This window comes from Vanacampus margaritifer, chromosome 19, assembly GCF_051991255.1.
Source record: "Vanacampus margaritifer isolate UIUO_Vmar chromosome 19, RoL_Vmar_1.0, whole genome shotgun sequence".
Classification (NCBI taxonomy): Eukaryota; Metazoa; Chordata; class Actinopteri; order Syngnathiformes; family Syngnathidae; genus Vanacampus; species Vanacampus margaritifer.
In genome coordinates this window covers 17,831,194-17,844,653 of record NC_135450.1, presented here as the reverse complement: position 1 = coordinate 17,844,653, position 13,460 = coordinate 17,831,194, and the positions used below count along the sequence as shown (strand labels likewise).

Here is a 13,460-nt window from a genome sequence, read left to right as displayed (position 1 = left end):
GTTAGTTGTTAGATGAAGAGAATGATGATTTAACTTAAAAGCGACGAGTTTAAGCAACTGTTTCAATCCCTCATTACTATCGTCAATAAACACAACCAGGAAGATATGACGTCATCAATTCGCGAATCAGGAAGGCGGAAAAAAAGCCCAAACGTTGATCGCTTTTCTTTTTCACAAGTAAATAAAATGTGAAATCATTAAATTTGAAGAAAAGTCAGGAGTTCAAATGAAGTCTTGAACGCGTTGAGCGAAAATGACGACGGAATCTCGAAGGGATCGCTGATGTGTATCAGCGCCAATTTACACTCTTGTTGCAGTTCGACATTAGTAGTGAGTCAATAAGATGTCTTTGTTAGAATTCGACCAGATGGAATGAACATAAACCGTTTACATTTGTTTTGTTTATTGTACGGCTTTGTATCCGGCCAGTAAAGTAATACAGTGTGTTTATTGGGTAGTCGGAACCGCCGATTTAGTTCAGTGGGTATGATCCGGTTTAAGATATCGGAGGAGTGCGGTTCGAGCCCAACTGCAAATGAAGTGTAGCAGTTTCGTGTAATGCGTTTTTTTTGCATTTATTCTGCAGTATACTTGTGTTTTGACAGCGTGCACAATATCAAGACATGAAAATATGCTTGCACCAGATTTATCGATCTGTAGTCCAGACAATAAATAAAACAAATTGTGGTGCAAAACATCTAAAATACTCATAAGTATGAAATAAAAAGCGAAACATACAGTGCAAGGATAATGACGTTTAAAAAAAAAAAAAGGAAAATAGCAAGTTTAACATGTAGCAACATTTACATTGTTACAGATTCCATGTAAATACCAACCTTTGCAATTCAGTTTTAGAAAATTTAGAATTAGAGAATATTTTTTAAATACCAGAACTAGCAATTCCCGGCAACTTGATTGTTTTTCGCACTTGAAATAACACTGGCATCTTCATTTCCGTCATGTTCCGATGTCCTGATGCTCACCCGCTCCCACCTTTGTGACCTTTGACCTCACCTTAGCACAATGAGCTCCAGGCTGTGCAGGACCTGCGGGGGGGCGGACATCGATGTGGACCAGGCTCGGGGCAGCGCCGTGTGCACGGGCTGCGGTTCGGTTCTGGAGGACAACATCATCGTCTCCGAGGTCCAGTTTGTGGAAGGCAGTGGAGGCGTGTCCTCCGCTGTGGGACAGTTCGTCTCGACTGATGGTGAGCAAAAAAAAATAAAAAAATCACACCTTTCCTAAACATTTCATGTTAAAGGCCAACATGAATATTATGCTGCCACAGACTTAAGTTCACCAAAAACACTAAGTTTCTCCACAATGCTGAATCTGCATCAATTGGCAACTTCAACTTGTGGACCTCGTTTCATCGTCCACAAAAAAAATAAAATCCTTTGTAGTGCTTGCTGAATAAGGAATGAGCGACGATTGTGAACGCACCCAAACACTAACGTTTGCAATCAGTCATTTCAACTCCCGAATTTGCAACATGCAAGTTTTCCAATCTCAAAGTCTGTGGAAAAAGTTGGATTAGTTTGGAACAGCCACTTGAACTGGAGTAAAATGCACCAAAGTTTGAAAATTGGTTCTGGAGAGGGGAAAAAAAAGAAAAAAAAAGCGTTTAAGTATTGAGTGTCGTTAAAGGGAAGCCTTCTCCAATTGGGTGACAAACCTCAATTCAAAATATCCACCAATCAACTCATACGAACCGAAATGCAGTTTCAACATAACATTTCACACTGCGTTGCGTGCCTTCAAAACTGTAATAGCGCAAGGTCTTCAACCTGCATAATGTAAAGTTTTGTCTTGGCTCAGCACAAGCAAAAGACAGACACTTGAACTTCAGCACAACTTTGCTTTTATTGAAACTGGACAAGACTGCTTGAGAAAAATCACAATTTGCAGACGTCATCTTAACGTTGCATTTTCGAAGACAGCCTGCTGTTTTCAGCAGTCGCACGTTCAAATCCTTCCATGGCTCGTATGATTCCCTGGTGAACGCTTGTTCCGTGCTGAGCCGCCAGTCCGCGACAGTCTCTTTGGTCGGAGGTCCTCGAGTCGACACCCTTTGCACCTGGTTGGGAACCAGTGGACCCGATGTTACCTTCCATGGCGTCCATGTAGCGAGTGGGTAATTCTTGGTCGCTGAATTCTGGACCACTCAGGGACGACATCCTGTCAGACCATCTGGGTGCTGGTGGCAAGAATCCTCCATGAGCAGGTTCAGTCATACTTTGAGATGGACCTGGTGGGAGAAGGAACCGTTAATGAGCAACGTTTGAAGAATTTCTAATCATTGGGGAGTAGGGAACGATTGGTTCATTAATCCTCAATCACAACAGTTCCCTAAAAATCCCCGTCTATGTCAGGCGTGGGCAATCCTGGTCCTCAAGGGCTGAAGTCCTGTAAGTTTTAAGGAGTTTGCCTCCAACACACCTGATTAACGATTGGGACCATTATCTGGCTTCTGATCATATGAATCAGTTGTGTTCAAGGAGGAAAACTCTTAAAACCGTCCCTCGAGGACTGGATTGTCCACCAGATGCAACTTTTTCAGCCTTCTGATAAATTTGAGTTCATACCTGCTACTTGGATGACGTTCATGTTGGGAGACTTCCTCCCTGGACTGTTGCGGGTCTCAGCCAAGCGTTGCCAGTTTGCTGGTTGGTCGAACAGTTTTGTACCTTCTGGATCTTGCGTCTGGTGCTTTGCATTGCCGACAACAGTTTGACCGGAGCTTTGTGAATAAATTCTCTGGTTGGGATTTTGAAAAGTTAGTCTTCTGTGTGGTTTAATTCGGATATTTTGAACAGACTGGTCATGGGCCAATGGTTTGTTTGGGGGTTGGATGGATTCTGCAGGGATTTGGGAGACTGGAATCCTTTTAGAAGAATAAATATGAGGAGTATTGCCAGGTCTCCTGTGTTGGTTTATGTCTGTGTGAAACGGGCCCTGTTGAGACACACTTGGTTCCTTTAAGGACCACTGGGGCTCATTTAGCTTAATAAGCTCTGATTGGCTTACAGGAGACCAGTTCCGTATGGGAGCAGAGTCTTCCACACGTTTGACATTGGAAACAGAGTCGCCGTACAACTTTTTCGCGACATTCAAACCGTAAATCTGCTGCGATGGCTGAAAACGGCTGTAATATGTCGAGTCGTCATATTTCAGATGAAATCCATCCTCGAGTTGGCCTTGAGGCGAGACTGTGGTCTGAATGGGAGGCGTTGGAACGTACTCATTGCGCTTTGTAGCAGTTTGCTGGTTTTGGGAGTTGACGTCCATCTCGTTTGTGTGTCCTGGTACTGAAACAGAATGGCTTGGTCCTGGCGTGGCCAAGGACCCAGCTTTCCCCGGTCCCTGGGTTTGTTCAGTTTCTGATGGGATCATTTCAATTCTAGAAACATGCGGTAAACAGTCAGGGGGCAGATTCTTTGGATCTGTGGAGAGAGAAAAAAAAATATATATTTTTTTAAGACAATTGAATTTAATATTCATAAGTGTACACATGCACAAAATGCTGACCTGTGAGGCTTCCGAAAACGTCGATTGAACCAAATCCAGGAGTTTCTGCTCTGGAGACCCGATCCGCCGTTAGTCTGTTGATTCCGCTCAGTGGATAGAAGCACCTAACAGTTAACCTTTGGAGGGGAAAAAACAAAAACGTTTTAATCCCAGATCTTTGAAGGGACTATAGTACTTGTGTCTTCCTTTACTTGAACTGAGAATCTCTGGAGATGAAATTTGGTCCATCTGCAATGAGCTGCCTGTCATGAAGGATCTCGTTCTCATAAACCATGTAGTCTCCAACCTGTAGAGCAATACAAACTTTGGTTGATAGCAGGGTACTCTTAATCCATGAACAAGTTCTTGAGTTATACCATGGTCCTGGTCCCACAAGAGTCCAGCTTAAATTCGAAAAGGACCCGAGTGGCGTCAGTCTGTTTGGGTCGACAAGTGGGGTCCAGTAGACTGGTACTTTCCGGCTGTACTTTGGGCCAGGTTGCCGTAGGTGTTGTCACCACAGTTATGGTTCCATCTGCGGAACAGACTGACCACCACAGAAAGACCCACAACATCAATTTACATTTAGAACATCCTTGGCTGTCAAGTCAAGCAAACTTTTGTTGCTACCTTACCTATCAGGTCTTCAGTTTTGAAGAGACAGTGTTTTGATGTGGAGGTCTGAACCTCCAGAGTTCTGGCATCTCGAAGAAGTAGCTTGAACGTGCCATAAAAGTTTGACAGGTTAATGTCCTGAAACAAGGCCCAAAAAACCCCCAGAAGGTTAAGAGACATTTCACTCACTGCATTTGGGCGTTCGTAGCTCCTGGACTACCACAGTCACTTACTTCGTACGAGTATCCTATGGAAAACACCGGAACCTCCAAGCTGATTTCCTGACTGTCGTTGAGACGTTTGTACCCTCTCTGATCCGCCAATTGTGTTGTCAGCGGTTGACTGTCAACGCCCACCTCCCAAAGTGACTCTGCTCCGGGGGGCATGACGACACTGAAGAGGATTCCTCGGTCTAAACACTGAGCTGTGATCTTTGGTGGATCTTAAGATAGTGGTATAAAAAAAAAAAAATTAAAAAAAGAGAAAAGGTGGATACATTTTCAGGAACGTGACTAGGTACCGTCGACATGGTCTTACAAGCACTGAAGACTTGAGCTGTGATCAAGGTGTTATGATAGTAGGAGTCTGTCTGGGGCATCCTGGTCAAAGTGAAGTTGACATCAATGGAGTACTGGACCACACCTGCACCCATGTACTGTTGGAAGACAATTTTCAGGCGCTTCCATATGTGATCTCTGTGCAAAAACTCAAAGTGCCAGAATCCTTACCGTCCTTTGGACTACGGCATCTGAAAACGGAAGCCGGAGTTTGTAAGCTCGGCTGCCGTTCAGGTGGACGACAGGTGTGACGATTAATCCACTTCCTGTTGCCTCCAGGAGTTCCTTCTTATTAACTTTGACTTCTTTCAAAACAACATCACTTGGAATGTTTCCCAGGTAGAAGCTGAATACCTCCTCGTCACTGTTGGTCTCTACAGGAAGAAATGTATGACTTGGCGCTTACCAAAGGAATCAACGAATTAGACTTGCAACGTTACATTAGACCAGTGGTGTCCAAACTCGGTCCTCGGGGCCGGTAGTCCCGCAGGTTTTGGATATTTCTCTCCTCCAACACAGCTGAAGCTCATCAGCAAGCTCTACTAAGCCTGATAACAATCCTGTTGATTGAAACAGGTGCGTTGGAGCAGGGAAACCTCCAAAACCTGCGTGACTACTGGCCCCCGAGGACCGAGTTTGGACACCACTGCATTAGACCCACAGTTCAGCTGGTCCAGTAACATGCTCATGAAAAAAAACATTTCACTTATATCATACGTCCCAAACTCTGGTCCTCAAGGGTCACAGTTCTGCATGTTTTAGGTTCCCCTCCTCCCACACACCAGATTCAAATGATCAGCAAGCTCTGCAGGAAACTGATAATCTTTTGAATCTGGGGATCCTAAAACATGCAGGACTGCCCCTCAAGGACCAGAGTTTGGGACCTATGACCCTGCAACAAATTGTACAAGCACGACTGGACTTTAACTTGACAGACGTACGGTCAATGCTGAAGGGTGGCCGACAGATCAGTGGAGTTTGGAGAACCCTGAGAATTCGAAGTTTGGTTTCAACACTGCTACCATCTTGATACGTCACTGAGAAGCGGTGCTCATACAGCAGAGAAATCACAAACGTCTCCTTGTACACGTTGTTCACCACCAAACTCTGGAAGAAAATATAGACGTCACAAGTCTTTGACAAACGGTAACTGGTCCTAGTCTGAAACTTTGATTTTACCTCTCTGTAGCCGCCCTCTGCCCCAAAGGGTACCAAGATTTGGACCAGTTTCTCTTGTCGGACCAAATTGAAACCCTTAGCAGCAGCGCTCTGCTCATCCAGCATCACGCCTGCCACCTCCAGACGATGCTTCAGACTTTGGACCGCTGCGTCCTCGTCAAGGAGAGGCCTCAGCACTCTGGGGACATCCCAGACCAGCTGCTCTCCGTCATAAGAAGCAGAATCTGAAAAAAAGGGGACAAATACAATAGTCGGTTCCACGTAGCAGCCAGACGCTGCCCGCCCTGTTTTGACGAGAACTTACTGACGGTGCAGGCCATGGACATGTCGATCATTGTCACTATCAGATGCCGCTTGTAGAACAAAAAAACGCTAACAACTACTACAGGGACGCCATCCACCTGGGGATTCAAGAAAGGGAGCCGAAAATTGAACCAAAATCAAGTGGAATCCTTAAAATCCAATACTCTTAAAACAGTCGAGTCTCCTCAATCCACGTCAGGCGTGTGAATGAGTTTGTTTTAGCGCAATGTGACGTGCGCCGCGACCTACTTGGATCAGCTGTGCAGCCGCAGCTTTGTAGGGAGCTCGAAGCACCGCCCTCCCGGCAGTCAGGGTCAAACTGTAACCTCTACTCTCGGCCTCCGTAATCGACACCGGGGTCAGTTGTCCATCTCCCTGCAGGAACATCAGCTGAGAAGCCGTGCTGGCCGCCTTTAGAGCCTGAAGCACACAAAAATGGTAAACATAAGCCAGCCGCCGTCGCTTTGAGTATCTGGCAAAGTTTCAGTTCCAGCTGAAGACAAGTTACCTGCGCCACTTTTCCAGCTGGTCCCGGCTGAACTGCGCACGAAGCCTCCCGTTGGACGTTCACCTGACAAAAGAACCGAACACTCGTGAGGTGCACACCCAAGCTTTGACCAGAGCGCCTTCTTACCTCCATGTAGTCTTCCTCGCACACGATCTCTCGGTGGACCAAACTCAGACCAGAACACACGGCTGAAACCGGTTGGCTCACCCACTCTGAACCGCCGTCACTCACCATCACGTTAAATTGGAAGGTGAACACCTGGTCATCCTGAAAACAAAAGGAAAATTCAACCTGGCGCACCAAGTACCAGAGTCCCGATCTTGATGCGCGGCGCTACCTGGATCACAGTGAAGCAGGAGTAGTACGAAGCCCTGAAGGTGCTGTAGCCACTCTCCTTGAAGGCACTGACGGTGTAGCCACAGCGCGAGGCCACCGAATTGCTGATGGGGTGCACGCCATTGGGATCTACAGCACAAAGGTCACGAGGTCAACCTTGGCGCTGGCGCAATCGGGTCAATGTGTGACCTGACCTATGGCCTCAAACTGGACCGTCTCTTTGGAGATCACATGAATCCACAGGTAACGATCCCGACAGGCCCACTCAACTAGGTTCACAGGAAATTCAAAGGTTAGGGCTGCAACAACAACAAAAACGAAGACCAGCAAACATTTGCCACGCTAACAAATGTTAATTTCATGTCAGGGTTCATTTAAGGTCACGGCGTTTGCTAAACCGTCTTATTGGGTAAAGGAACTTTTCAAAATTTCCTTGCAACAATAAAGACCGTTAAGACCATTTAGGAAGATCGATTAGAGAATGTTTAGGAAACGCTGCGACCTTGAACAAACCCTGATGCGGGCGCAACATTTGTTAGCATCATAAATGTTGGATTATTTTTAATTTTAATCAATGAACCAGATTTAAAAAACAACAAATAAATTTTTAAACTTCTCCTCCATGTAAAATGATAGGACTTCATAAACCAGAAGATTTACCGTCGTGAGACTGACAACTTCAGGCTTCAAACCATTAACATAACAAGTCGCGGCGAAATAAAAATTAAAAAAATTTAAGCAGCGGTGTCCCAACTGGGTCCACCAGGGCCGGAGTCGTGCAGGTTTTGGATGCTTCCCTGCTCCGATGGACGGGATCGTCATCAGGCTCGCTGATGAGCTTCAGGTGTGTTGGAGAAGACAAACATCCAAAACCTGCAGCAGTCCAGTCCTCCAGGATCAGGTTTGGACACGACTACCTCATACGGTCATCATTAGTCAGGCTTTACACGTTCAAAAGGGACCAGGAAGAAGAAGAAGAAAAAAAAAAAAAAAGCCAATTCATTGTTGCACCACGGAAACAACAAAGCGGTTTTACCTTCAACCCTTCCATCGGCCAAGCACAGGAAAGTGACAAAAGTGATCCTGGAAACAAAAGCAGTCACTTCAGTTTGTACGCTTTCTGTTTGGAATGGAAACAAAAGGTTGCAAACTCACCCGAGCAAGGCAGCGGCAGCCGTCCTCATCTTGCAATGAACTCAACTCGTGTTGAGCCAAATTGACGCTTGGGCCGTCAGGTGGGCTAATAAGCAGGTGCTAACGAGCCAGGCAGCCACACCTGCCACTGATTGCGCTGGGGAGTGAGTGTGTGTGTGCATGTTCCTGTCATCTTGTGAGGACAATATTACGGGGTTTTACACTCATTGTGGGGACCACCGGTGCGTTTTGGCCGGTCCACAACTCAAGACCTCTTTTTGAGGGTTAAGACTTAAAACTTTTAGAGTTTAGGGTTGAATTGGGTTTTGCGTTTGAGTCAGGTTTATGATCAGGCAATCAGTTGTGATGGTTGAGGTTCGGGAAATGCATGATGTCAATGAGATGTCCCCACTAGAAATGTAGACCCAACATATGTGTGTGTGTGTGTGTCTCAGGTCCAGCGAAGACTCCTCTGCTTGGTTCTGGTTTCCACACGAGTGTCGGGAAAGAGTCGCGAGCGCAGGCGCTGCAAAATGGTGAGCTTTTTTCTTTCTTTTTTTTTGGGGGGGGGGAGTCAAAGGTCGTTGACCTCTCCTGCGTGTGCGCGTGTCAGGGAGACGTCAGATCCATCACCTTGGCAACCAGCTGCAGCTCAACCAGCACTGCCTGGACACGGCCTTCAACTTCTTCAAGATGGTGGTCAGCCGACATCTGACGCGCGGCCGCAAAACCGAACACATCATCGCCGCCTGCCTCTACCTGGTGTGCCGCACCGAGGGGACGCCACGTATCCCATCATGCCTTGCGTGTGTTGTTGTGGTGTGATTTGCTGCTGATGTTTCTTGAACCGCTTGCCAGACATGTTGCTGGACCTGAGCGACCTGCTGCAGGTAAAAGTAGCAGAAGAAGAAGGAAACATCCGAATAGGTTCACTTTTTGAAAATGTTTTTTTAAATTTTACATGACGCGTGCAGGTGAATGTTTACATCCTGGGGAAGACGTTCTTGCTGTTGGCGCGGGAACTCTGCATCAACGCTCCCGCCATCGGTGAGAATGGATTTACAAACGATCTTCTCGCTGCTCGGGTGCAAATTTCATCATGACCAACATTTAAAATACAAACATGTCGTGTTTAGTCTATTAACCGACAGTTGTAATGTGTAAAAAACAATCTTTGAAAATCGGCGAGCCGATTAATTGGTTGGGCCCAAGGATTTCGTATTTTGAATGTTGGCAATTGGTTCTCAATACATAATTAAAAAACAACAACATATAAACAGTATATGTATTGTGAGATTGCTTAATTTCCTAAGCTTCGGTTTTGGTGCTTCTTTTTTAAACTACTTTTTTTTTACATTTGTAACTTTTTGTAATTGGTTGAAATGGACATTTTTATTTTTCCTACTGGAAAGTTTGTTTGTATTTGATTGAGTAATTCTTTGACGTACCACTAGGGGTCCTCAGACCTCACTTTGCAAATGACTGATTAGCGGGTCCTGATCTCGTGAGCTTCTGGACTACGTTCTTGTATCATCCCAGTTCTCTGGTGTTGTTATATTTGTCCCGTTTGTGTTGTTTTGTTGAGATCCGTGTCTGCTGATCCCTCGTTTTGCGCACATGTTGGAATTCGGCTTGAAGACTCACGACGTGTCCATGACGGCCCTTCGTCTGGTCCAGAGGATGAAGCGGGACTGGATGCACACGGGCCGACGGCCCTCGGGACTCTGCGGCGCCGGTACGAGCTTGTCCAGCTTTGTGGAGAACGATACTCCCTCCCTCTTCTCAGTGCGCAACTGCTCGCCCCTCCCCTCTCGCCTTCAGCCCTGCTGGTGGCGGCCCGCATGCACAAGTTCCGTCGCTCGGTGAAGGACGTGATCGGGGTGGTCAAAGTGTGCCAGGCCACGCTGAGGAAGAGGTGAGACGTCCGGCTCGGGCGACGCTCGTCCACATCCTTTTGGAGACGGCTCATCTGGTCTCGCAGGCTCGTGGAGTTCGAGGACACGCCCACCAGTCAGCTGACCATCGACGAGTTCATGAAGGTGGATCTGGAGCAGGAATGCGACCCGCCCTCTTTTATTGCCGCTCAGCACAAGACCAAGATGCAGCAGGTACGCCGACATCCGTTTTGGGCTCCGCCCACGACGTCCTTCATTCTGCTTTTCCTCGACAGCTGGAACGAGAGCTGACCAAGAAGTTGAACGAGGTTGAAGGTCGGACCCGAGTTCTGCAGCAAAAGTGGGCGTGACCCCGAAGTCCTGCTGATGTTTTGGTCTCATCCCTCAGGAGAGATCACTTGCTACCAAGACCAGATCGAGAGCGAGCTGGAGAAGAGTCGACCCAAACTCCGAGGAATCTACGCCGCCTACGTGGACAAAATGGGTGAGAACAAAAAAAGCCCAGTCCTGGTCTTGGAGGGTATGTTGGTGGACGGAAACATCTCAAACCTGCAGGACTCTGGCCCTCGAAGAACAGGATTGGGGAAGCCTCAGGATTTCGAACAGGGCTCCCCAATTCCGGTCCTCGAGGTCCGGAGTTTTGCAGGTTTTAGATGTTTCCGCCTACCAACACACGTGAAACTAAAGATTAGTTGATTAAAAATGAAAATAGTGACAGTGCTACTGATGAGCTGATTATAGGAATCAGGTGTGCTAGTGGGCGGAAACATCTTGAGGACCGGAATTGGTGAACCCTGATTTAGAAGAACCTTCCTTCTCTTGGTAGACCTTCAGGGCGAGGAAATCCCGAATGACTTGACCGCTGACCCTGAAGACTGCGACCTCCATAGCGCCGCCCGTCACCTGACGCAGAACTTCCTGTGCCGAGTGATGCAAGAAGAAGAGGAAGGCTGGAGCCCGAAGGACGGTGAAGAAGCGGAGGCGGCGCCGAAGGAGTCCGAGGCGGCGCCGCCTTTGCGGCAACCGCCCTCCGTTGCCGCCCTTCTGAAAAGTTCTGCCGCTTTGGACCTGCAGCAAAGCTTCCAGATCTTCAGCAAGGACAACGTGGACCGGGACGTGTCGGGTGAGCTGAGCGAGCGCTCGCTGTTGTCGCGGACCTCACACGGTTATTACCTTTGGCTTCTTCTCGTTGTTTTTGACAGAAGACGAGAATTCGGAGGGCGGCGAACTGGATCTGGACGGTATCGATGAGCTGGAGATCGATAAGGTGAGTTGAGCAGAGCGAGCAGTCAAAGCGGGAAGTCGGATTGTTTGTCTCCATTCCTGCTTGTCTCCTTCAGTACATCCTGAGTGACAAGGAAGTCCAAGTGAAGACTCAACTGTGGATCCAGCAGAACCAAGAATACCTGCAAGAGCAGAAAGGTTCTCCTCACACACAAACCCTCAACAAAAGACGACCGGCCATGGATTGACGGATTGATTTGTACCTTTCAGAAAAAGAAGCCCGGATTCAAAAAGAGAAGGAACAGGGGACCTACAAGGAGGTTTGTGTCCCGCGGCGCCGAGCACCCGCCGCTCCCGCCATTTGACGGCTCGTCTCTTTGCAGCCCAAGACGCCCAAGAAGAAGAAGAAGAAGAAGAAAGACAGCCTGCAGGCGTCCACGGCGGGCGAAGCCATCAAGAAGATGTTGGAGAAGAAGAAGATCTCCGCCAAGATCAACTACGACGTCCTCAAAGACCTCAACGGCGGGCAGGCGGGAAGCCAGGGCGGCGGAGGTCCCGAAAAGACCGCCCCCGAGTCGCCCATCAGACCTTCCAGGAAAAGACGGCGCCGCAAGAAGACGGACAGCGACGTCATCGTCAACATGGCCGCAAAGACCACCATCATGGGGAAGAGGTGACGTCAAAAAAGAAACGTTGCCGTCATTGTCATATCATTCAGAGCTCGTGTCCAACATGAAACACTAATGCCATCTAGTGGCGGGAACAAAATGACCTGACAAATCTAGAACTCCATTTGGACTGTTTGGTGTCGCTTTCATTTTTGCCGGTACCTGCAGAAAGCCTGTGAATGTAAAAAAAAACAATGGAGGGCACATGGTCACATGACTCGCGAGCTCATGATTGGCATTTTTTTATGTTTTATTGAACAACTGTTGCAATCTGACAAGTTCAACGGCAGAATTCTTTTGTTGAGTCGTCGGTCACGCGAGCGTGTTCCGTATTTGTTGCAGGCTGGGCCCGTTCTTCTTGGGACCACCAAAGAAGAAAAGTCCGCTCAAGGTGAGTTGGGATAAATTTAGGGATTTGCTGCAAGCAAAGCCAACATTCTTATTTTTTGATACGTGTCACAAATGGGGGAAAAAAAGAAACCAATACAAATCAGAATTGAGCTGCCAAAAACGAACTTGACCTCGCAGGTTGTTTCCGTGACGACGGACAGCACACCGGCAGAACCGGAGCCCGAACCCGAAACCGAAGTGCAGTCCGGCTGCAGCCCCGGCCAGGTGGCGAGGGCGAACGAGGACAAGGGAGAAGATGATGAAGAGGAGGAGGAGGAAAAGGATGAAGATGAGGAGTGTGTCAGCGCTCTGCAGCTTGTTCAACGTCAGCTTGAACGTCACTTCGAACCTCAAATTCTCAAACTTTGGCCACTCGTTGATTGACGTTTGTTTTGTTGTTTTTGTATTCTAGATTTGAACTGTTTGGCGGACGAAGAGGAGGAGATCTTCTAGCTCGCTTCTTCCTTGGCTTTTTAAAACTTTTGATCTGTCTTTTGAATGATGTAAGTATGAAATGTTGTCGATTTGGAGCGCAAGGTCGCAAGTTGAAGACCCGCCGAGGACGCGCCGCTTGATCACGTTTGTTGTCAATGTCTTGTAAAGAAAAGCGGTGTGCTCACCTGTTGGGAATGAAATGAAGTGAATCCACTCTGTCTGAAAATGTGTCTCGGTGGTCTGTTGATTACGTCATCAGCGACTCAACCCAACCAATCAGCTTGTAGAAGCTTTCCTACCGCCTCCGATTTGGAAAGGCTAGTCACGTGACACCCACTCGTACTCGACTTGCAGCTGGCAGGAGAACGTTTCACATGTGGCGCCCCCTGGTGGACAAAATACTTTAGGTAGCCAAAGTGAACATCCGGTTTGGAACAGGGTTTTAAAAGGTTTGGATTTTTCATTATAGTTAGTTTTTATTTAATTTTTACTTTTGCTGTTTATTTTATTTATTTTTAAAGTTAGAATTTTTGTTAGTTCTTATCAGTTTTTTTTAATGCTTTGTTTTAGTTTAGTTTTTATTACTTGGAGTATATGTCAAATGTAAAACAATATTTTGGAATAAAGTAAGCTTAAACTACAATTCTCACAGATAAATGTGTTATTGTTATTATTATTACAGCAGTACCAAAATAAATGTATAACATTC

The 13,460-nt window shown here is 47.1% G+C and overlaps 2 protein-coding genes across 2 annotated transcripts; one reads left to right on the top strand and one right to left on the bottom strand.

Annotated features, from left to right (window-relative positions):
* Positions 1-90: 90 nt before the first annotated feature.
* On the top strand, positions 91-13,394 carry LOC144039869 (transcription factor IIIB 90 kDa subunit-like). Its single transcript, XM_077553591.1, has 19 exons — positions 91-330; positions 1,020-1,207; positions 8,595-8,675; positions 8,753-8,926; positions 8,998-9,029; positions 9,114-9,186; positions 9,725-9,874; positions 9,961-10,054; positions 10,121-10,247; positions 10,310-10,349; positions 10,423-10,518; positions 10,861-11,157; positions 11,237-11,301; positions 11,375-11,456; positions 11,529-11,578; positions 11,642-11,931; positions 12,269-12,317; positions 12,455-12,641; positions 12,729-13,394. Exons 2-19 carry the CDS (start codon positions 1,024-1,026, stop codon positions 12,767-12,769), a joined length of 2,112 nt encoding a protein of 703 aa, XP_077409717.1. The 5' UTR covers positions 91-330; positions 1,020-1,023; the 3' UTR covers positions 12,770-13,394.
* LOC144039865 (uncharacterized) lies at positions 1,845-8,265 on the bottom strand. The gene is made up of 19 exons (XM_077553583.1): positions 8,161-8,265; positions 8,042-8,088; positions 7,200-7,274; positions 7,007-7,134; positions 6,796-6,936; positions 6,670-6,732; positions 6,411-6,581; positions 6,163-6,259; positions 5,859-6,082; positions 5,621-5,786; positions 4,851-5,053; positions 4,660-4,777; positions 4,356-4,564; positions 4,143-4,260; positions 3,885-4,054; positions 3,720-3,814; positions 3,529-3,644; positions 2,586-3,443; positions 1,845-2,248 (listed from the first exon to the last, which is right to left on the bottom strand). Exons 1-19 carry the CDS (start codon positions 8,187-8,189, stop codon positions 1,917-1,919), a joined length of 3,360 nt encoding a protein of 1,119 aa, XP_077409709.1. The 5' UTR covers positions 8,190-8,265; the 3' UTR covers positions 1,845-1,916.
* Positions 13,395-13,460: the final 66 nt, after the last annotated feature.